Source organism: Poromitra crassiceps, assembly GCF_964638095.1.
Source record: "Poromitra crassiceps genome assembly, chromosome: 13".
Classification (NCBI taxonomy): domain Eukaryota; kingdom Metazoa; phylum Chordata; class Actinopteri; order Beryciformes; family Melamphaidae; genus Poromitra; species Poromitra crassiceps.
Genome location: NC_139644.1, coordinates 43,243,582 through 43,268,073, shown reverse-complemented (window position 1 = coordinate 43,268,073; position 24,492 = coordinate 43,243,582). Strand labels below are relative to the sequence as shown.

At 42.6% G+C, this 24,492-nt stretch overlaps 1 protein-coding gene across 2 annotated transcripts; it reads right to left on the bottom strand.

Moving 5' to 3' along the window:
• Window positions 1-1,860: 1,860 nt before the first annotated feature.
• LOC310787663 (proteasome activator complex subunit 3-like) lies at window positions 1,861-24,383 on the bottom strand. 2 transcript variants are annotated; one of them, XM_083649140.1, is made up of 10 exons: window positions 24,247-24,383; window positions 23,445-23,477; window positions 22,045-22,107; window positions 17,052-17,156; window positions 15,046-15,100; window positions 14,158-14,273; window positions 10,920-10,988; window positions 9,625-9,747; window positions 8,049-8,135; window positions 1,861-4,421 (listed from the first exon to the last, which is right to left on the bottom strand). In XM_083649140.1, the coding sequence occupies exons 1-10, from the start codon at window positions 24,286-24,288 to the stop codon at window positions 4,341-4,343; spliced, it is 774 nt and encodes a 257-aa protein (XP_083505266.1). In that variant the 5' UTR covers window positions 24,289-24,383; the 3' UTR covers window positions 1,861-4,340. The 2 variants fall into 2 exon arrangements, with proteins under 2 accessions (XP_083505266.1, XP_083505267.1); XM_083649141.1 differs by having other exon boundaries at window positions 15,046-15,097.
• Window positions 24,384-24,492: the final 109 nt, after the last annotated feature.

Sequence of the window (24,492 nt, the reverse complement as noted above, 5' to 3'; positions counted from 1 at the left end):
TGCTTCTCCTGTCCAATAAGCGATAATACTGTAATTTCACATTTTTGTATTTAAAAAAGGTAAAAAAAAGTAGTTTATGCACACCTGAGTCTAAATTACTATGGCTTTTGTCATGTTTTTTCTGCAGATTAAGCTATAGACCAGAACTGCAACGCGTCATCGCACTGCACCGCGCCCCTTTTTGGGGGAATGCGGAAATCCTCTTTGACTCAGGCTGAACGGACATGGCGACAGTCCAGTCAACCTTAATTTATTCATATATCTCGACCGTTCAGGTTCGGGCAAGGTCGCAAAATAATTAGTAGACATGTTTATCAAACCAAAAAAACACTTGAACCCGAAATGAATGAATTGGTATTTTGTCTATGCTAGCTAAAAACACGGCAAAAATACCATCACAACAACGCTATTCATTCTTTCTATCCCCCAAAAAGGGGCGCGGCCTTGACGCTTTGGATGTGCAGTTCTGGTCTATAGGCTTTTGGTTCTATGAAAGCCTTTATTTTTTGTATTGAGTGATACACTCTACTAAAACACTTAATATATTATATTTGTTGTGGCGTTGTTAGCAATAGCAGTTGATAACAAGGCATTTCGCTGCATTTTGCGCATACAAACACTGCAGGCTCCTGTCCACACACATAGAAGTTAGGCAGTGCTGTGTGTACAGCTGATTTAATGAGACACAAACAAAACAGAAGTGCTAAACAACATTACTACGATTATAACTACTGTTGCAGCCATCTTGGATTTTTGAGGTCAGGGCTGTTGAGGCTCCTACGAGTTTGGAATGGGAAATACCAGCTCTGGTGACGTCACCGTCCCAGCTCATGACCTTTGAAGTCGTAAGATTACCAGTTCCCAGTTATAAAGGAATGCACGACTAGGTTTTGTCCCCCCTGTCCCCAGTGGACAATACGCCCCTGACGGTATCAGTGTATTGTTGGCTGCCTGGTATGGATGTGATTGCTTTACATTTGCACACAGTATTTGTACATTGTATTGTTTGATTTATGTTCAAAGTACTGGCCTATAATAAGCTACCGACAACATGCTACACTGTATCAACGGGCTCTACCAAGTCACATACAGGCAGTGCTGAAATGTGTCTACGTTTTGCCTGATCAGGTCATTTTGAAGAGTGAGCACACGTCACGTTATTCCATCCCCATTTGATTTGATTTGACTGATATGCCACTCACTGCTTTGGCGTTTTCTTTTTTATTGCTTTACTGCTTTATTACTTGTTTCTCTTGTATTTCCTGCACCTTATTCTGCACTATGTTGTAACAGAGTCTACAGCACAAGAATTTCACACGTGATACTTGTACTACGGAGTGACAATAAAAATCTTGACTCTGTTCACAGGTGTGAGACCAAAATGACCAGATACCCATTTGATTTGATATGACTCTGTTATAGGGATGCACGATATACAGGCTATGGGCAATCATATCGGTATCGGCAGATGTTAGTCATTTTTTAACATATCGGCATCGGTCCGTTGCCATGTTAATATCGGTATCAGCCAAAATGTTCACATTGAGAGGAAATAATGCAGTAAATCTATGATTTATGGGCTTTTCCAAACGTTTTGGAAATAAAGAAATGCATTACTTTTTCAAATTCTGTGTTTTTCAGTATGTACCAAATTTTATTATTATAACAATTGTTTTTTAGAGAGATCATATCGACATCGGTAAATATTGGTTATCGACTGTAAGGGCAGTGTTAATATCGGCTATCGTATTGGCCAACATTTTCATATCGGTGCAGCCCTACTCTTGTTCACTCACAGATGCGAGACCAAAACGACCAGATGACAACAGATACTCATTTCACCTTTAATTGGGACTTATGTAGGAAAAACCAGCTCTGCTGATGTTCAATTTGTCGAAATTACATCTCCCCCATCAAAAACAAACTGTATGCTATTTCAACAGGTAAGGATACAAAAGAAAAAAAGACAACTCTCACAATGTTCCAAAATAATAATTTTATCAAGTAAAATAATCACTCTTAAAACAAAGGTGTTGACAACAAAAATTAAGAGGCTATACTGAGAATTTCTTACCCATTAAAGACTAAATCATGTATTTTTAAAATGATATTCAGATGGTCAACTGAAACTCACAAACATATATACGGTAAGTGTAAAAAAAAAAAAGTGTCATCTCCACAAATCCAGTTTGTGATTTGATTTGGTATACGATGACAACCACAAGATGACAAGATGAGGTGAAATATGTCACCATTGACCCAATGACATTCAGCATGAGCAATTGAGCAGTGATGCCTGCATGGCTAGCACCACACAATCAAACGTGAACTTCCAGACTAGCCTGCTACTGACACGACAAACATCGGAATCCATTTTCACCACTGCACAAGCTCATCAGAGGCCATATTTGTACGAGGTGACAAAGGCCAATTGTTTGCAATCAAGTAATTCTACTCCAGAGTATTACTGTATTCTACTCCAGAGTATTACTGTATTCTACTCCAGAGTATTACTGTATTCTACTCCAGAGTATTACTGTATTCTACTCCAGAGTATGCAGATTTTCATTCCCATGATACATTTCACCAATTAGCACAATTCAACCAGAGAGAATGATGAGTGAAAGGAAGTGTTGTAGGGTTTGGCTGGATTGAAAACAGGCAGACACTTGGTCCTCCATGGTACTGGACTACAGAAGGCTGATTTAAGGTGCACTTTAATGCACATGCATTAGAATGTAATACACCCCCGCCCCCCCCACACACACACACAGAAAGTGTTTCACACACAATGTCATTTTGGGGGGCCCACGCAGATAAATTTACATTGTGCCAAGTACATTTTTGGATTCATTTTGGGTGCAGTGGCTGGTGGTTCTTGTCGATTTTGCTTTGAAACAATGAAGATTTAACGCTTCCGCCAAAAATGTTATTGAACTACAGTGACCATAATTCATTGCACCTAACCAGCACATCCGCGCTCCCGTGCCTGTGCAAACACAAACTGAATGGAGTGACAGTTTGAAATCATCAAAAATGTTGCAATATCATTAGCATAGACTAAAACATTGCCTGAAAAAATATGAATTACCGGGCTCGCTAAATGAAAAAAGTCATAAAAAAAAAAACTTTTCCCCAATGCCGCCAAACGTGTGGGAAACACTGCATAGTACAACTGGATAGCAATCACTTTCATACATGTGAATGCCCGTGCATGCACAAACACACAAACCTGCATGTGGCACTTCAAAAGCCTTAAAAAAACACTAAATGTGAAAGCCACAAAATGTTTCTGTATAAAACAAAGACAAGTCAGACTTGATAGGTTTCCTAGTCCCGTGGACCTCGTGCGAGCCATTTCGTTTCGAGTTCCAGTTCAGTTCAAGCCTGCTTGATCAGTGGAGCGGCGGTATACGCAGAGGCACGTCCAGTGTGCATCCTATTCTCGTGTATAAGGACGCACATCCAGCAAGTCCAAACCCTCTCTCACAGGTAGGTGCAAGATAACAGATAGCAGCGTGGCTTAGTGATTAAAGACAGCGGCCTGTAACAGGAATATCCTACGTTCAATCTCCGCATCAAACCACAATCGCGGCTTCTAATTTCGCGTTCGGAATCCAAATCGGGGACATGTTGGAGAACATGAGGAAAAAGCATCTAAAAAGAGCAAAAAGTCCTTCTAAACCAGGGAGAAAAATCATGGGCGAAAATTCAGAAGCTTCTGGTCCAAGACGGGAGGCAGAAGATGGCAGCGGGGAGAGACTCATACCCACTTTATGAGAAAAGATCCTAAGGATCAGCATCCGGTGGCACAAAACACCTTGAGTTAACTGGTTGCAGAAAACAGCCTTAAGTCTTTGTCCTTAAGTTTTCCTTAAAATGTTTAACCTCAAGGAGAACACTTAAGGGTGTTTTGTGCAACCAATTTTGGTTTATGGACACCTTAACTCGGACTTTAAGGAAAATCTTAACCTAAGGTGTTTTGTGCAACCGGCCCCTGGGGACAAAGATCTGGGGTGCCATTGTCCAACACTAAACATTTGGGGGACTGCAAGTGGCCATCAAGAGAAAAAATGGGGTGATATGTGAGATCTTGGGTCAAATATTATTTTTCAAACACAAGCTACTCACAAACTACACAATGACATTACACTAGTATTTGATATAGAGTACAATGTTCTAAGCATGACAGCTTATCTGACACTATATGAATTGTCCTAAGGTTGTAAACCCCACCCATCAGGTACTCCAAAACAAAGAAAGACAGAATTATTTGGAAAATACTACTTGACCCACAGCTGATTTAGTGAAGTGTGTGTGTGTGTGAGTTGTGGGGGTCATCAATAAAGAGCATCCTGGTTGCAGCTTCTGGGTTTCTTGATCTTCTCGATGTTCTTCAGAATCATATCATGAAGGGTCACCTGGAAAGAACGGACAGAAATGTTAACATTTATCCGCTCAAAATGAGGGTCGAATGTTTGAATTTAGCATTTACAATCACTTGGACCAAATCTTCCTGAAATATTTCACAACACTTTCATACAGAAATCCAACAGCAGTCCGCCTGTGATTTATTTAGGGTCACCATCCCTAGTTTAACATAACATGATTTTAGATAGTTTATTGTCCTCAGAGAGATTACGAGGGTTACATATTGATAGCTCTGGGTAAACGTTAATCAATAAAGATGAAAGAACGAGGACACCAAGGTCATGGCCAAAGTATAAAGCCACTCTGGGTAAAGTCCCATCTTATATTTGCACTCTTATTTCACAGAGATCTGACTGTACTGTACATATAAGAGCTTTAACCCATTGATACCTGATGCAGCATTTGCGTGTATATCCCTCATTTGTGTGCGTATCCCTTTAAGGCCGCGAACCGCGTTAACGCGGTTCGCGACCTTAAAGGGATACACACACAAATGCTGCATCAGGTATTGTGGAGGAAAAATCCAACTGCAATGTCCTGCTGATTCATCAATAATGACATATCCGTTTTAAATGTTCATAGGAGGTCTTTTTATTTCCACAATCATGTCTCCGTGCACGGAGGTCTCCTCTTGTCTACATTTGACAATGCAAAAGCCCCGCATTATTGTTTACTTCACATCATATACTGAAACTATCGATGCCCGCCCTCTTCTCGTGGAGGGGCAGTTCTTTCCATTCATCCATGTAGCTAATCTGATGTTCACTGGAATACATAACAAATCCAGTCTATAGTCACAACAAGACACAGGTTCCCACAGGAACCTCTATTCCCATAGACACTTCCCAAAACAAGACATATGTTCTCACAGAAACTTACATCTTCTGCATTGCTGAAAAACACAGTTCACAAAATACATCTTAGAAGGGCCATAATTAATAATTAATCAATCAATACACACTTGATCAATAATTTACCATTACAGTATCAATGGGTTAAAAACAGCCAGAAAGACCACTTGGCCACACAGCCTATTCCAAGTGAGGGGAGCATAAAAGCTTGCTTTCCCAATTTGGTCCGTGCACTTGGAACGGACAACAAAACAGCACATCGTGAAATCTCAGCCTCTAACTACTGTAGGCCTACAATGGTGAATGAATCGTTTGGTACAGTACTTGTCTATGTCAGCAGCTATTTTAATTATTTCGGGTACTCCAGGTACTTGTTTTTATTATTATTTTGGTACTCGTCTTTGGTACTTGTCTACGTCCGTAGGTAGGCCATTTTGAATTATTTCAGCATTCTAATGTATCTCCGGCTCTGTTTCCTGTTGTTTTGTCTAACTTTTTGTGCGTCTGTCTTGGCCAGGTCTCCCTCGGAAGAGATCTTTGATGTCAATGGGACTAACCTGGTAAGAAATGGGCAAATACAAGAAATAAATGAGTAATACCACATCGCGCAGTTGTATGCCACCCTCCGCCAACAAGTGAGCAGTCTGCATCCATGTCTGTCCAGACTCATACAAGCACAAATACCTTGAAGCCCACAGCACAGTGGTGTGGCCAGTCAGCCTTATGGCACTTCAGGCACAGTTTGGGAGCACCTCAACAACACGGCTAATGATTTTAGACATGGAAAATGGTCCTACCCCAAAACCAACCACATCCCCCCCCCCCAACCACTCTCCCTACCCACCCCTCCAACCACTCTCCCTACCCACCCCTCCAACCCCCCACTCTCTACGACCTTCCTACCCCTACATATGACCCTTTTCCCCTAGCCCCACCCCTCACCATTGTCCTTCCCACCGCCCAGAGCCCCCAATCCAATCCGTCTACCCAACCCTCAAACCCTCACACCTTCCCATCCCTAGCTACGGCATTTCCTAGCCCCACCCCCTTACTGATCACACACCCCTACCACCATCCACATCCCCCTAGACTTTCCCCCAAAACACCCCTCGAATCCAGACTCTCTAGGACCTTCATATCCCGAGTGTTACGATCAGAAGGCAGTCTTCCCCTCAACTCATGATAATGAAAATATAATATTTACCTCTGTATTTCTGGCTGTTTTGATAGTTGAATAATGCTGAATTCTTCAATGGACATATGTTCCTGTAACTTTAAGAGGCCTCTTGCCTCCAGAAGGAGTAGTCCCGGTTTAGAGAAGAAAGTGGTTCCAGTGTGAGAAGGACAGTGATTCACAGGGAAGACAGATTCGCTAGGAGCTACGTGGATGCTACAGATTACGTAGGTTTTCAGTCCTACCTTTTGGTGGGGCACAACTGAACGTGTGAGGCCTGGGTGGCTCTCACATTTTACAGACGACAGACCCGGGCATGTTGAGAGGGTCTGAGCTACCAGCCGGCCCGGTGAAGAAGCTGACTACGATGGTGCCCGTCATCCTGCACCAATGGCCAGGTTTCAGCTATATTTCAACAGTCAAAGAGTCTAGTCTTCATGTAATCTTTGTTCATCCATGTTACAATGGCCGATGGTGATAATATACCCCTAGACACGAGTTTAATTGTTAAGTTGGGACATCAACATTGTCACACAGCCCCTTTTCCTTAGCCCCGTTTGTGACCTTGAACTTTGACCACCAAAATCAAATCAGTTCGTCCTCGAGTCCAAGTGGACGTTTGAGCCAAATTCAAAGCAATTCTGTCAAAGCGTCCCTGAGATATCGCGTTAACGAGCATGAAAATGGGGTTCGTGCAGCCACAGTGAGATTGAACGTTGACCACCAACATCTAATCAGTTCATCGGTGAGCCCAAGTGGAGGTTTGAGCGAAATTTGAAGAAATTCCGTCCGAACATCGGACGGATGACCTGAAACCATAATGCCTGCCTGCTATCACCGGTGGATGTATAATAAAAGAGTACATGTGATGTGGATGTGTTTTGATGGTCAGTGGTTCTCACTTTTTAATGTCAAGGACCCCTAAACTGACACAAATCAGACCACGGCCCCCCCATTGGATAAGATTTTCTCCATCCGTGTTTTTCTTTCTTTCTTTTAGATGTTTTATCACAGAAAGTGAATGAAACTCATTTCATTTTGTTACTTATGGATAGAATTATAGTGAAAATAAATTATTCCCCTTTTTGCTATATAGCGACCCCCTGGAACCCCCTCAAGGACCCCTGGGGGTCCCCGGACCCCACTTTAAGTACCACCTGCCTAGCTCATCCAAAGTGACTTGCAATGAGTGTAACAGAAGAATGAGCTTCAATTTGTAGATCCAACAAGTAAACGTGTTGATCTAAAGGTGACCGATCTACCAGGGCAGACACAAAACCACTAAAAATCCTTCATTTAAGCATCCTATTTTGGGAGGAAAAAGGTGACGGTCACCTAAAGGTGACTCATTTGCATCCCTGATCCCCTACGAATGATGCACTTTCCTCATGTTGACATACAGATAGCTAAACAAACACTGTGGCAGCTGCACCCCCCGCACTGCCAATGAGTGCAATTTGGTCAGTGCAATACCAGCTAGCAAAGCCAATAATCACGGCTAGATGACTAGGAAAGTCCTTGCGAAAGACCAGATGAGTTCCTTTTTCGTGGTGTAGCTTTTAAAAATCATACTGACACATTGCAACACTCACATATTGATTCCTGAGCTCGGAGATGATGATCTTCAGACTGATGTACTCCTTCTCATCGATCTCTGATACTGTCCTCCTGTAGTCCTCCTGAAGAGGAGGAGGAGGAGAGGAAGAGAAAGAAAGAGAAAGAAAGAGACATAGGATGAATGAGGGAGTGATTAAATGAAATGTAGTAAGAAACAGGAAAGAGTGGATTGAGTATAGGATGAATGCAAGCTTTCTCAGGCCTCCTTTACACCTGGCATTAAAATGTGTTTTGGCTGTTCAGATTGCAATGCGATAGTGCTTCTGACCACATGAAAGTACAGGTGTAAATGCACCCAAGGCGCACTGATTATTTTAGTGAATGTCTCATTGTTTATTGAAACTGTAATGGTTGTACCTGCTGCTATATTTAGTGATTCAATTTTATTTATTTGTATCAGAGTATCAGTCTGTATTGTTGTTGTCTTGTTGGCCTGTAACTGATTGCTGCTGTCCGAACAGGTCGCACTTGTAAATGAGTCCCCTGGGTCTCAATGTGATTTTACCCGTTTAAATAAAGGCTAAAAAAAACACATTGACGACAAGTGTAAATGCATATGCAGTCTCAATCCACATACTGTAGTGTACTGTGAGTGTTTAGGCTATTTGTCAGTGAATAAATGCTACTACTGTACATTTAAATATGTTTCTGATGTCCGCAATGAGCCTCGTTAATACAATTTTTAATTACAAGCCTGTTTGCCATCGCTTGTCCTTTGATCTGCGTCTCATCTGGTCTTTTTGTCTCTTTTCTCTCTCTCATTTCCACATGTGGCCTGGCCTGCTCATCAAACCTTTACTCTGTGCTCAGCTCCAGAAGAGTAACATTATAGATAGGATTCAAGATAAGATACTAATAATGCTAAACTGAACATGATGCGGTGATAATGTCGCACCAAGCACAGACACACGGGACAGACTTTTAAAAGGGAGCCCTTGCTCAAAATGAGAGAAAACCTTGCTATTATAGTAAATATTTATTCACGTAACTCGGGAGAGACTCGGCAGTCAACATACTGTTTAGCAATGGTTTAGGAGCGGGTCGGCAGCCATAGGCAAATGTGAATAGCAAACACATTATCACTCCCAGCTTGTCAAATTAACATTTGAGAATAAGGTCAGGTGGTCAGCTCATTTACGCTCTGTCACAACAAAGTGCAAGAGGGAGTTGGTGCCAAAGACAAATCTGACTGCCTATTTGGGAGTATTTCAATGTGACTTGGCTTATCTGGGAGTATTTCAATGTGACTTGGCTTATCTGGGAGTATTTAGGGACAAGGCCATTTGGTCTTCGGCGTCACCATTTTTTTAGGGCAAAAGGCCACATGCCAGGGCACAAAGGCAGGCCACTACTCTATTGACATGGTGAAGGGAGATTTTTCTGAAATGCGTGTTAAGCTGAGCCAATGACACATGCTTTGCATAGAGCAGGCTACAGTAAAGTGAGACCACTGACGCTTTTAAAGCAACCGATTCAACAGACAAAGTAGAGAGTTCCTATGTGAAAGTGGCTATAGAAATGCTTGACTCTCCTTCTCGACACACTGCTCACCACATGAGGGTACTTGGTGATTTTGGAGACCAGCTTGGCTCTGGTAATGTAATATCTGGAGATTTGGTCCAGGTAAGATGCTGCCTCTCCCTCCACCGTCCTCAGCTCTGCCACCGTCTCCTCCTACAAATGAATGGACCAGAGGAAAAGCCATGAAAACTCAAGACACCTCAACACTTGAAAGATGCTGCTGCAGTGGTTTAATCAAAGACACCAACACTTGAATGATGCTGCAGTGGTTTAATCAAAGACACCAACACTTGAAAGATGCTCCAGTGGTTTAATCAGCAACATCTCATCAACTTGCAGGGTTCCCACACCTTCTTAAACTTCACACTCAAGGCCTTTCCAGGCCCAATTCCCACAAATTCAAGGACGAACACAGCATAGTTTGAGACACAGAGCAAGGTTAATTATTACTGTTACAACATGGAGAATTTTATAATGAGAAGTAGCTAAGCAGGCTTTACTGAAGCTCACAGACAATTAAACAAATTCAATTCAATTCAATTAAACTAAACAGAGTTTGGGTGTAACTGCATGTTTTTTTTTGTTTTACTTCAGTTAGAGCCTTGCTGTTCTGGAATATGTTTACAGTCTTAAAGAACGCAAAGTATTATTCCTACGAGAAATTGTATTGAATGGTTGTCAAAAAGATGACCACGTGCGTAGCAGCACATGGTCAAGAAGGTTTTTTGGGGTGAGTCATTCATTCATTCAGTTAGGAATGGATAACGGTGATGATGTCATCAGTGATGTCATAAGTGACGATGTCATACCAAATATTTTGGTGGTTTCATTTTGACTCTCGACTGCAAGAGGGCCAAGTCGTCATTGAGCTTTTCTCTGAAACAGATTCTGTTGAGAAGTTCTGCGTATGTTCTGTCATTGCCTTGGCGATGGTTCTGTTCCAGTGTTACACAGCTGAACATCTGCCAGAGACCGAAGATATCGAAAACATCTTTAAACCTGGGCTGGAGTTGCATGAGGCTGGTTGCTACATGACACGTGGTCCTGGGCCGAAGTTGCCCTTGTTGAACTCTGAGCACAAAATGAGGTTATTTGTAAAAAACAAAAAAGGCGAAGAGTGTGGCTAATCAAGAGAAGATACACTGGAAGGAGGCTTTATGGGCCTGTGTCCACCTAGCGTCTTTTCATCTGTCAAGGATCAGCTGGCAATTCAAGTGAAGATGGCTGCATTTGTGAGAAGCACTCCAGCCTCCCATCGCTTTTCCAAGTATGTAAAACATGATTTTTCCAGGTCTGGTGCCTTGAAGTGGTCAATGAGGACTGACCTGTATGGACACTCCAAAGTTGTTTCCATCTTCTATCCTGGGGATGAGGAGCTGGACCCACATCTTAACCTGCCAGGCAGAGAACACAGAGGGGAGATGTTAATGTTAGGACCTCCTCACGGTGAAAAAAACAAATGACTGATATACTGTATATGTTGCAGGCATCATTCAAGGGGCTTTATTGATTGAGAAAAAGAAACGGTATTATTATTATACACATCTTTTGTCTACTGTATAGGATATATGAAACTGCTTAAACCTTTATTAATTCAGAGAAAGGTAACTGAGCATGCATGTTATGCATGCTTTTCTTACACATCCTGCTTCACACTAAGGCTGCAACTAACTATTATTTTCATTAGCGATTAATTATTTTCTCAATTAATTGATTAGTCGTTGGTCTACAGAGTATTGGTAGAGTATGTCATCTGGTTTGCATGTGTGTGTGTGTGTACGTCTGGGTAGGAGTCAATCTCTCTACTAAAGGCAGTACTCTGTCTGTTTGTCTGTCTATCTCTGTGTCCTTCACATATCTCCACAAATCGAGATTCATTCGATCGACTTCACACTTGGCGAGTGTGTGCCTGGGAACCTGACGAGGTGGAGTGTCAAATTTGGTGCAGTTTTGACTAAGCAGCACCGCCCCCGCTTCAGTCAGGGCTCTGTGACTGTCTGACCAGAACATTACATTACGTCATTTATTTAGGAAGGCGACATCAAATCTAGGGATGCAAAACGATTAATCGGAGATCGATTAATTGCTCGTTATGGATTTACTCCAGCACGTGAAATGTACTCGATCAAAACAAACAATGTGCTCCTATTTATATATGCTTCTGTCAGTAGAACGGTTTTTTCAAATCATGTTTCAATGATCCCCCAGAGGGCGCAATGATCACTATAGCCCTTTTCAGACACGTCACACAGTGAACTCTGACTGAACTCCTGGAAAGACTTTACTCGGATGGCAGCCATGTCGCCGTCTGGAAGAAGAGAGGAAAACGCACGTTGCAAAGATGAAGTGTGCGAGGAGAAGCATTGTGTGGGAGCATTTTGAAAAGAAAGAAGAGAAGATAGTCCCACATGCAAATACTATGGTCCGGTGTACACCTAACTCCTCGTCTCGTCTCACCTGGAGCAACCAAGCATCATCAGCTCAGCGTTTAGGTTAGCCACCTATATGCGGCGCTTGCGGCGTGGATTCTAGGCAAATGTTGACATGTCTAAAAGTTATGCCTCTACGTTTTTATATGTTTCATAGGCTATGCAATGCTGTGAGAAATATGCAATATGTTGCTGCAGTATAAATAAAGGTTTTATTGAGGAAAAAACGCATTTGGTATTGTTTGGAAAATTGTATATATCTTTTCAATATTTTATTTTCAGTTTTTCTTGTCAATGCACGAACAAAACAAACAGGCTCAGACACAGGAAAGGTAAAAGAAAGAAAAGCATACGTATAATATCGACACTCAATATTACAATGTGGTGCTACCAGCCGCATAGGGTGCTTATGTGCTTGTAAGAGATGATGTGCATGATGCGGTCCCACGCAAGGAAGCCAGCCGGGCACGTCACCCGCCGCCTCTAACCTCATCGAGATACGCTAGAAACGGGTCCCAAATAGTTCAATTTTTTAAAAGCGAGTTGGTTCTCAGGGACCCGAGTCTCTCCATCCTCCAGAGATAATGTCCGTCAACCACAATTGGAAAGAGAGTGAAGAGGGGGACTTCCGTTTTTTGGCAACAGTTGTCCCCAGCGTCAAGAGACTGCTGCACAGCTGTAGGGAAGTCCAAAGAGGTCTCCAAGCAGCCGAAGATGGCGAGTTCTGCCTCCGGCTGAAGGGTTACTTTGTAGGCCTTAAGAGTACCAGTCAAATATTTTGGCCCAGAATCTCGTCAGTGAAGGGCAGAACCAGAAGGCATGAGACAGAGTTGCAACTTATGCTTAGAATAGTGAAGACGATGAGCGACTTTGAATTGGATCAGCTGGTTGTTATTAAATGAGCAGAGTTGTATCACAGACTCCTACCCCATACAATGTCAGACAAATCAAAATTTTGACAGGACAGGAGTGCAGCAGACAGCAGTATGGACACAGAGTGACAGGAGTGCAGCAGACAGCAGTACGGACACAGAGTGACAGGAGTGCAGCAGACAGCAGTACGGACACAGAGTGACAGGAGTGCAGCAGACAGCAGTACGGACACAGAGTGACAGGAGTGCAGCAGACAGCAGTATGGACACAGAGTGACAGGAGTGCAGCAGACAGCAGTATGGACACAGAGTGACAGGAGTGCAGCAGACAGCAGTATGGACACAGAGTGACAGGAGTGCAGCAGACAGCAGTACGGACACAGAGTGACAGGAGTGCAGCAGACAGCAGTATGGACACAGAGTGACAGGAGTGCAGCAGACAGCAGTACGGACACAGAGTGACAGGAGTGCAGCAGACAGCAGTACGGACACAGAGTGACAGGAGTGCAGCAGACAGCAGTATGGACACAGAGTGACAGGAGTGCAGCAGACAGCAGTATGGACACAGAGTGACAGGAGAGCAGCAGACAGCAGTACGGACACAGAGTGACAGGAGTGCAGCAGACAGCAGTACGGACACAGAGTGACAGGAGTGCAGCAGACAGCAGTACGGACACAGAGTGACAGGAGTGCAGCAGACAGCAGTATGGACACAGAGTGACAGGAGTGCAGCAGACAGCAGTACGGACACAGAGTGACAATACAACAGTCCGCAGACTGACGCTGAAATAAATTGTTGGCCGGCACTTTGGGGGGAGGCCTCTTTACAGGCAAAGCTGGAAGGAAGCTATGGAGCTAGCCGCATCACCAGCAGCTATGGAGCTAGCCGCATCACCAGCAGCTATGGAGCTAGCCGCATCACCAGCAGCTATGGAGCTAGCCGCATCACCAGCAGCTATGGAGCTAGCCGCATCACCAGCAGCTATGGAGCTAGCCGCATCACCAGCGTAAATATGGTTCAATATCAATCAACTTTGAATGGGCTGGGCGCACTCTGTGCAGCAGCAGCAGTGCAAGTGGGCACTGCACCAGTTCAATCAATTGAGCAAGAGATTTTCTTCAAGATTCAAGCCCTGAAAGACCTCCGGCATAAGAAGGCTGGCATGTCCTAACAACTGAGAAGGAATGCTTCACCAATCTGCAGAGAATGTATTCAGATTGTCTGTGTTTTTGTGTGTGTCAGTGTGTGTGTGGCGACTCACTGTGTTACACTTCTCGATGAGCGTCCTGATCTCGGGTTTGACTCGCTCGATCAGGTCTACCAGCTGCGCGTTGCTTTTCATCATCCCCTCTGGCATCACCAACACTTTGGGTCCCCCTGGAACCAACGGCCGAGACGGCCCAGAGCCACAAAATCCTCAGTGCACATTAAGAGACAGCACATTAAGAGACAGCACATTAAGAGACAGCACATTAAGAGACAGCACATTAAGAGACAGCACATTAAGAGACAGCACATTAAGAGACAGCACATTAAGAGACAGCAGCAAACCGTTTGGAACAGCAGGAGCACATTTACATGGTGATGCTTTCATTGAGGATAATGTTTGAAATTAGGGATGTCAATTTTCGGTTAATTTCACTTTCGATTAACCGACGCTAATAATCGATTAACCTATCGGTTAATTCATAATTTTTTAATATAATATATATATATATATATTTTTTTTTGTCTATTTACTCAATGAGCTCATGCCCAAACAAGGCGTGTCTATTTAGATGCTGAAATGTTAATGCTTTTTGTGTTAGAATTTCTAACACAAAAAGCATTAACAAGCATTAACAAAAAGCATCAACATTTCAACACAAATTCTTTTTGTGTTAGAATTTCTAACACAAAAAGCATTAACATTTCAGCATCTAAATAGACACGCCTTGTTTGGGCATGAGCTCATTGAGTAAATAGACCAAAAAAAAAAATAATAATAATAATAATAATAATAATATTAACTGATAGACCGACAGCAATAACCGAACAACGACGTTAGCGACGGTTAATCGATTAACGGTTAACCGTTGACATCCCTATTTGAAATCAAATGCATTCTACCAGTATTTTCCATTCATAAATGGGCGACTAAAGTAAAGACCTTGGCAGTTTTCATCAGCTACTCCATCTTCCATCTTCCTCTTCTTGGCATTCTGCTGTTGGACAAACAAGAGACAAGAGGTCATTTCAATTTATACCATGGTCTGGGTGAATACTCGATTCTGATTGGCTGCAAGGTGTCCATTAAAAAGTGATATTGTACAGTGATAATGGACACCTAGCTAAATGGTCTGTTCACCGTTCATATCAATGCGCCATAGTTTCATCAGTGTTATCAGGAGAGCAGTTTGAGCTCTATACCCCCGTTAAGGGTTAATATGACAATTTTGGAACTTGAGAAAAAAATTGAGTCGGTCAAAGTAAGTATTTAAATCACCCCTGTGTGCTCAGTTTATCAAAAATAACTCTTATTTACAATTTTGATTTTCGTTTCGGAGATTTTTTAACCTCGCGTCACCAGGCTCTTCTCGACGAGAAAGAGAAGATTTCCCTCGGCTCGTGCACGAGAGAGAGAGAGAGAGAGAGAGAGAGAGAGAGAGAGAGAGAGAGAGAGAGAGAGAGAGAGAGAGAGGGAGAGAGAGAGAACTCTCTCTGCATTTCACCACATCAGCAGCACACGCAGGGCGCTGCTCTCTCACTCTCACTTCCTGAAACTCTTCGCTCTTAAATGTTAATATACTTGGCCAATACGTATCTATCATACAAAATAAAGCAAGCTGCCAAACGGTAATGTCTTCATTTAATGTAGAACGCAAAACATCATTAAACCTGCATTCCTGTAATAAAGTTAACGTTTGAGTCGGCTTTAAAACGGAGCGGGTGGTGGAGGTGGGAGGGACTATTTTATTTCGTGGAAGACTGATTTACAGTATGAATAACAGACATTTAGCCATTTAGATTGCTTTATTTATTACACATGGAAATATAAATGACTGGTCTTATTGTTTTGTTGGCAAGTGACCATGGTATAAGCGGGTTAATGCACTTCGAGGTGTCCATTATCACTTTTTAAGGGACTTCGCGGAGGCAACCATCCTCGGCTTCGCCTCGGACGGTTCACGCCTCCACGTCGTCCCTTAAAAAGTGATAATGGACACCTCGTCGTACATTAACCCTTACTTGTAGCATTGCTACCAGAGGAAACGCTTTGAATCCAGGTACTTATCCAAGGAAGGGTTTTGGTGTTTACATTCATAGAGGTACACACATGTGGGAGCTGCCCAATACACTCTACTGTTGGCTACTGAACGCCCACTGCATTGGAAGTGCTGCACCATGTACTTTTGCTATCTGAGGGTGTTTGGTATAGACTTTATGTGGGACTCTGAGTCCTATAGGAGGAGCATCGTCACTTGATGAGAGGGCTACGTATGATTGAGTGGGATGGATCCAGAAGGAGGCGGTAATGCAACATAAAGGATGCCAACTGCCATAAAACACCACAGAAGAAGAAGAAGAAGGCGGCCTAGTGGGAGCATGTAGACGTTGAATAAGAAATGTCCCAGAATTGAACCTTGAGGCAACCCACGATCATGTTAGTTCGCTCAGATACATAGCAGTGCCAACGGAAACAAAATGGTTCCTGTCTTGCAGATAGGACTTGAGCCAGTCTAAGACCGAGCCAGAGAGTCCAACCCAGTCTTCTAAATCTGTCTATCAGTATTGAATGGTTGACAGTGTCAAAAGCAGGACTGAGATCCAGTAACACTATAGGACCGAAATGTTGCCAGAATCAGTGTTCATGCTAATGTCATCTACTGTAGAACCTTCACAAGAACCGTTTCAGTGTTGTGATGGGGTCGAAAAACCTGTTTGGAATTTGTCTAAGAAAATATTAGAAGTTAAAAAGTTGTTGATAAGACAACTTTTTTGGTTATTTTGCCTATTGCGCAGATCATAGTGTCGCTCCCGTAGGAGTAGAACAATTTTCATGACCTTAGGTCCCAGGAAATAACTCCAAACCTGTGTTTTCAAATGGGCTTCAAAAATGCATGAGCAAAACTGGATTTCATAATGATAAATGAGCCAGATGTAATATAGACTTACCGTATCCAGGCCGTCATGGCTGTTGGTGAAGAGAATTGGATCTGGGACTTTGAACTTGATCTCGGAGTGGATTTCTTTCAGGTCACTCACGTTGAGAATGGGCTCCTAGAGGAAGATGAAATGGAATCGGTTGATTGTTTTTTGAAGGAGGGTGGGGGGATTTTGCAAAGAAACAAAAGCTTAAAAAGTCAGTGTTTATTAGGAGACAAATAGAGCACACACACACACACACACACACACACACACACACACACACACACACACACAAACCTACTGATATGCAGTCACTTTGAGATTTTTTTTTACAGATGGAATACCCTCAGGAGGAGAACAACAGAACTATTGAGTTTTCTTAACTGCAGAAAAGTTGGCAAAGTTAAGAGACTTTCTCCCACTCAGAGCACTCCTTCCTTACTGAATACAAATCCCTATTTGAGCCCCACATAAATTACTGTAACACCAATATTGTGCAACACTTTCTCAACTCATCTAAAACAAATGAGAGGCTTTACAAAAGAAAGTGATTTGTGCCATATTATGAATGCTCCCTCTGACCCTCTCTTTTATGGTTTTGACCTTCTAAAAATCACCGAGTGTAACGTTTTTTCATAAAGCACGTAGAATGTATCACGTTGTTCATGGGGTAGACTTTAGACTGCAGGGGCACGTTCCCATCTGCCGTCCTCTGCACACACGATTAGGGCTGCGCGATTATGGTCAAAATGATAAATCACGATTATTTTTGATCAATATTGAGATGATTACTCTTTGATTTTCGGGAACCTCGTGCATTTATTGAACTTAGAAAAACAAACACTGGATTTCTTTGAACTGTCATCTTCTACCAAGGAAGGTTAAAAAATAAATGGACAGAAACACCCGGCTCTCTGTCCTCGACTGGACCTGAAACTACACACACACACACACACACACACACACACACACACACACACACACACACACAACACACACCGCAGCGTGTTTGTGCTTGGAGGAGGGGTGGAGTGGACCACTGTGAGGGAAAGGGGTGCGCCGGGTGGATTTATAACAGGAGAAAACTGGAGCAACATTACTAAAGGGAATGCGGAACATTAAATCAGGATTTTATCTGGGTTTTCTTGTCATCATGATTATGGGAAGCCAAAATCTTGATCACGATTAATATTCGATGAATTGTGCAGCTGGACACACAACACCAGGAAAAAACATCTTCTCTCTCCACCAATTGGTGTTGATTTATATATGGGCGCTCCTCATACTTCCTCCTTTATTCTGATGAAGACCTGATGGTCCAAACGTCAATAAACTGACCTGGGAGCAGCTAACCTATTTTTTCAGTGTGCGGACATTATTTTTCTTCTACTCCAAGTTGATTTCGTATTTGTCCTGCACCTGACCTGCTGAGCGGTTTGATGTGCGCGCCCTACTTCTTTTTTCATATGATTTTCATATTGCCATACTTGGTAACCGTTTTATAAAAGCAATAGCTTGATCATTATCGAGGGACATATCGATATATATTAAACTATTTTTTTATTGTATTGATGAATTGTCTATCGCCAATATATATTGCTATTGATTTATCGCCCAGCCCTACTACGGACTGAATCGACCATCGCACCGTCGTTGTCTGTTGAGCTGTTTGTTGCTCTGATGCTTAATGGTAACGTTACCCTTCAATCTGCTAACATTATGTAATTAATTGTACTGACAAACTAGCTGGTAGGCTATGTGATAACTGAAGCATGAAAAAGGTGATTGTGGCATGGGGTAACTTTTTTTAATGGGAAATAATGGGGTCATTGTTTATTAAAGTTTTCAGTGATGTTAACTGTTACTTATTTCACAAACTAGTTAGCAGCTTAACGTCAAACTCCTAAGCCGGCACCCACAAGTGTCTGCTCAACTCTGATGTGTAGCTCAACTGCATGCTGCTACTGCAGCAGCCTATAGTCTGCTGCTGACTGAGTAGAGAGACAGTCAAGCACAATCTCGGAGCACACTCTGCTGGACAAAGTATGTGATTACATTAGTTCTACACTAGACTTAGGGGCCATTCATACCAAAAGCGTTTTTGGAGCTGCCAGCGTCTTTCTGCAATTCATTCTCTATGTAAGGACACGCTAGACGTGCTCCTCTTTTAATGAAGGCGGTGGTGTCTGTTGTTTTTGGAGGAGCGCTGTGGGCGTTTTAAAGCTGAAAAGTTGAACATTAGAGGAAAAGCGCGCTGCTCGTGTTTTCCACTCCTCCTACCTTCTCTCCTCCCGAGGTATTCTCGACCTCCGCTGCTGCCAGAATTGGCAATAATCTGGCTTTCGTGTTGACAGTGAACAACATCAAACAGACAAAACTAGCTGGTGACCGTCCGTGTGGTCGTTGTGTTCTGATCTGTACTGCACGTGACTACAGGGGAAAAACAAACGGAGCACAAAAAAAACGCTCTGTGTGTTGTGTTTTGTGCACAATGGAAGCGCTCTCAACATGATTTTCATAGCGTTCTGACTGAAAAAAACGCTTTTGGTGTGAATGTCCCCTTAAGACTAGTTCACCTCAGCAGTCAGCAACATATGTTTTTTGTTTGTTGTTTTCATATCAGCAAGCATATAGACGGTTTTCACCAGAGCACAACCCCACAGCACTTCCTATTTCTCAGCATTCGGCAAACTGCAGAAATATTCACTCGACATCGTTACTTTTGTTTTCGCCGCTCAGCTGTATAGACGGTTTTCACGGAATGGTCAGTCCTGCACTTGAATGTTTTTTTTTCTTTTATGTCCATAGCAAACACTGCAACAGGAAGTGAGCGGGGGTTCAATTTAGAATGTTTTTGTTGTCAAGTTAAAACCGTCTATATACGCTGGTACAGATGTGTCTGTTAAAGGCCAAATCAGGACAAAATTGGCCCGGTCTCATTAGATCATTAGATGGAAGCTATTGAAAATTTTCCCATAAAAATATTTATACAAAATAGAAAAAGTACCAAAAGCCAATATAAAGAGGTGAATTCCATGTTTTCCATGCCTGTGGGAACCCTGAGAGTCAGGTCAAGTCTTCACTAGGCCGTATTCCAGAAAACAGGTGGAATATGTTAATTGAAGCATTCTATCTACACTAAACCTTCTCTTTGTCCACACAGCTCCCCTGAAAATGGCTATAGCCTATAGGCTAAATAACAGATTGGCATATAGGCTATATATTTTTTTAATTGAAAAGTAGACTAGTTATAGCCTACATTATATTAACTCTATTCGGTTGTTAAGACTGATGACAGACAATCACCTAAAAAAATAACCATATTTATTGCTGACTAGCGCATGCCATATACAGTAGATTGGCAGTGAAGATCTGCATGTTTCAAATTCCTCACCAATTCCTGATGGATTTAATTCATTTAAATTGCCATAATCTCCAGATTGATCATTCACAGATGATCTTGTACAACCAAACGCAAACGTCGGGCCGTGCGTTGTGCAATATGAACACATTTGGATTCAGGTGTGCCCAAACGCCGTGCCCGTGGCCATACAACACAAATTATTCTTATTGCCGTTATTAAGGAGAGGACGTCAGTTGATTTGCCACTTAAGGAGTCTACTTATATGGTAAGTAGGCCATGATCACCATGTGGTCTCAAACATCAAGTGCTTTCGTAGACTATACAGGTTACTTAACTTTTTCTTCCATAAAAGCAAATATTACTCCCATGTTGTGAAGTGAGGTGACGAGGGGCGCACTGTGCATGTGCAGCCAATCCGCGCATAAGCCTACACATCAGATTCTTTTTTTAAATAGATGGAGATGTGTGAAAATTTAATTATAGCCTATGTCAACAGGCCTATATCAAAATTGTGCTGGTGACGGGCAGATACAGGCTTTCATCTCGCTGCGCACCCGCGTGGAGCTGCCTGCCGACTCCATATCCAAGTGTCTCTCCAACTTGCAATGCGCAAACCAGCAGTGAAAACCCATGCTGCGTAATATGAACATACATCAATAACTCCTCTGCTATCCTCAATTCTTAATCGATTTATTTAGTAGAACTAGCCTAATTTCCGGATTACGGCCGTTATTGGGCTTTGTCAACCATGCTTATATAACCAGTAGATCAAAGGCGACGAGATGCGCACTGCGTGCCAAGCGCATGGCTTGTTGAGATGAGTATATGACCACTTGCCGACAATCCTTTCTAAGAGGAATATACTGTTAATATGTCAACAGAAGTGAAAATAAAGTGTCGGAATATTTGGAATAAAATCAGAACAAACGAATTCTCATTTTTAAATCAAATTGTGTTTTTCTGCAATGTCAGGCTTTATGCAGACATGATGGCATTTTGAAATAACGGACATCTCGTTAACAGGATGACTACTGTATTTCTCTTACACATAAAATAGGCTAAATAAGGCTAATATTTATCAGCCATATTTAGCTACAGTATATGATTGCCAATAGCCTATTTCAAATTCAGTTGAAAGGTTGAATCTCCATCATTTCAGGGGGCAGCCCATATAATGCAGACAACACTTCTATTTCAGAATATGAAAATATCTATACAATGGGGAATTCCAAACGTCTGCGTTTTCCCCGTGTCCACACTCCAACTCTACCGCGGATTTTGGTGACGAAGACGAGTCAGACAGCCGGAGACGAAAGCCTACGTTTCATCAAACGGATTGATGCTCAGAGCAATAGAGGTAGTGTGGACAACAGGTGCAAACGAAGTGCCGACCCATCAAATATGGAGTCATGTAGACATGGCCTCAAAGCTGGGAGCAGAATTGCTTCTGCTAGGAGAAGGAGAAAGCAAACTCAAACTCAAAGTCGGTCACCACCACATCGTTTTCACGAACTGGCTTTCTTTGGAGATATTCTGACAAACTCCATTTTGACTCATTGTCAGCAGCAAGAGGGAGCAGAGCTCGCCATTTCAACTTATCCTCGAAGTGTGAATGTAGTCTAGAAGCTACCTTCATACCATGGTCAGGCCACTTACCTTCAGAAAGGCATCCAACTCCAGAAGTTTCTTCGGGAAAAAGCTGGCAACCAGGTGCTCAGCCTAGCAAACAAGAGAGACTGTTGTTATATAATACCACACTTTCCACAAAATACTAGCTTAAATATGACAGTCTGCTAATAAGAGTGCTAAACCCGAAAGATCAACTCAATCAAAACAGTCAATGAGATCACTGGAGACAATGTCACAACAATCAGCCTAGAAGTAATGTAACTTGTCATGTAACGGGCCCTCTGTTCTAATTGGTTAACCATTTCAAGAGTGAAACAAGGCAGCCCAGGAGCTAGAGGGAGGGAAAACTATGTAGCAATAATAAACAATGACAATTGCTCATCTCCTTTGAGTGGGTAAAAATAAAAATAAATCAAAATAGGGTGAACATTTGTGGTGTTATGGAAGTCCAAACAGCTCGTTTAGAGGCTTTTTCTTTGCCTTTATATTGATAGGACGGTGGGCGGGACAGGAGGGGTGGGAGAGAGAGAGGGGATGACATGGGGCAAGGACCACGGGTCGGATTCGAACCCAGGTCGGCCGTGCGAAGGACTGAGCCTTTGTGATACACGCTCTACCAGGTGAAGGACTGAGCCTTTGTGATACACGCTCTACCAGGTGAAGGACTGAGCCTTTGTGATACACGCTCTACTAGGTGAGCTACCGGGACGCCCTGAGGCTCACTTTTCTAATATGGATCGTGTGGCTTTAGCTGGCGACCGTGCATTTTGATACTTTCACCATGTTTAGATCACACAATCAACTCTGTTTATAATCAAAGAGGCAAGGAAAATCCTGTGGTACACGATATGGGACAATTAGAGCACGCCAGCATTTTGGGAGATTCGCCTATTTGCCATATCGCCGATACTGAGATGAGAAGATGACGTGCCCTTCTCTTCTCTGTGCGTGTAGTTAGCTTAGCTTAGCACAATGACTGCTATGTAATGACTGGATCTTCTCTGTGTGTGTAGTAGAAAGTGTAGTTAGCTTAGCACAATGACTGCTATCTAATGACTGGATCGGGAATATGACAAATAGGCAAATCTCCCAAAATATTGCCGCGTTCCTTAAAGACACAGGGTCAAAAGCATATGGAAATGGAACAATTATTTGGCCAGGTGTGGTGATCTCTCGCTTTGAAACCTCACTCTCTTGCCGACTGTTTTGGACACTAATGTACTTGCATTTTGTTGTCAGGCCAAAAAAGGAAGTGATAACAGACAGTAATAGTAAAGGAAGTGATAACAGACAGTAATAGTAAAGGAAGTGATAACAGACAGTAATAGTAAAGGAGTAGTAGTAATAGTAAAGGAGTATCTTGTGTGATATTTTCCTTACTTTCTTTCTGTGTCTGTATGGCTTGGTGATATAAATAAGATACTCACCTCACTGGTGATTTGCTCCCTGAACGTATCCACCTGTGAAAAGATGGACCGGAAGTTAAGAGTTGTTCACTAATTTCCCACCAGTGTCAGGTTGTGTCCCTACTAACTACGCCATATCAATCTTAAAATAAATCAATACATTTTAATTTCTACAGCGACAAATATGTGAGATGATGGGGATCTAAACCATAGGGGATATGGAGCCATATATGTGTATGGGGACAGCAGATCGCGTATCCCAATTTAATCCTGGATTATTAAAATGACGTTGACAACCTGGGAGTGCACACAAACCTTAAGTCAAATGAAACACATTGGAATGGACAAGAATGGGAACCAAAGGACAACTACTGTAGCTCTCCCCCCCCCCCCCACATGACATTTGTATTCATGTTTTCTTTGACTTTGGCCAGTCAGAAAACATATAGGCCTAACTCTTGTGAGCCGTTTCCTACTAAATGACATGGGAAAATGGCTACAAAATTACTAAAGCAGCTGGTTCACATAACCTAGCTGTTAGCGTTAGAACAGCCTCCCGATCGCATAATGGTGATGCAATAGAGTGAGTAATAGAGAGAATATACTACCGCATTTTAAAACACAATATTGCCGTCCGGCCAACGCAAAGCTAGCAGAAAGGTAAGAGACATAACGCTATTAAAATAAGAGCTGAGCACACATCACACAACCCAAGCTCAGGAGCGTTAGCTCCAGACATGTGTGTCTGTCCACTGCGTTAGGCCTGTAGCATCTTCACCAGCAGCATCAGACAGAGCTGCTGTCTGCTGTCTGCTGTCCTCACCTTGGTCTTCAGCTCGCTGTCTACCTTCAGCAGGGAGTTCATGGCTTGGGAAAACACGACTGGACAACGAAGCTAATAAAGCTTTTTAAGAAATGTAGCAACTGTTGTTTGAATCACACACGCACGCAAGGCAGGCAAGTCAAATTGTGACGTAATCACAAAGCGACACGTCGTCAAATGACCCGCGTGGGCTTGGGTGCGTTTGTTTTGTATTCAACTCTTATCAAAACTGTAAACAAATGCCGT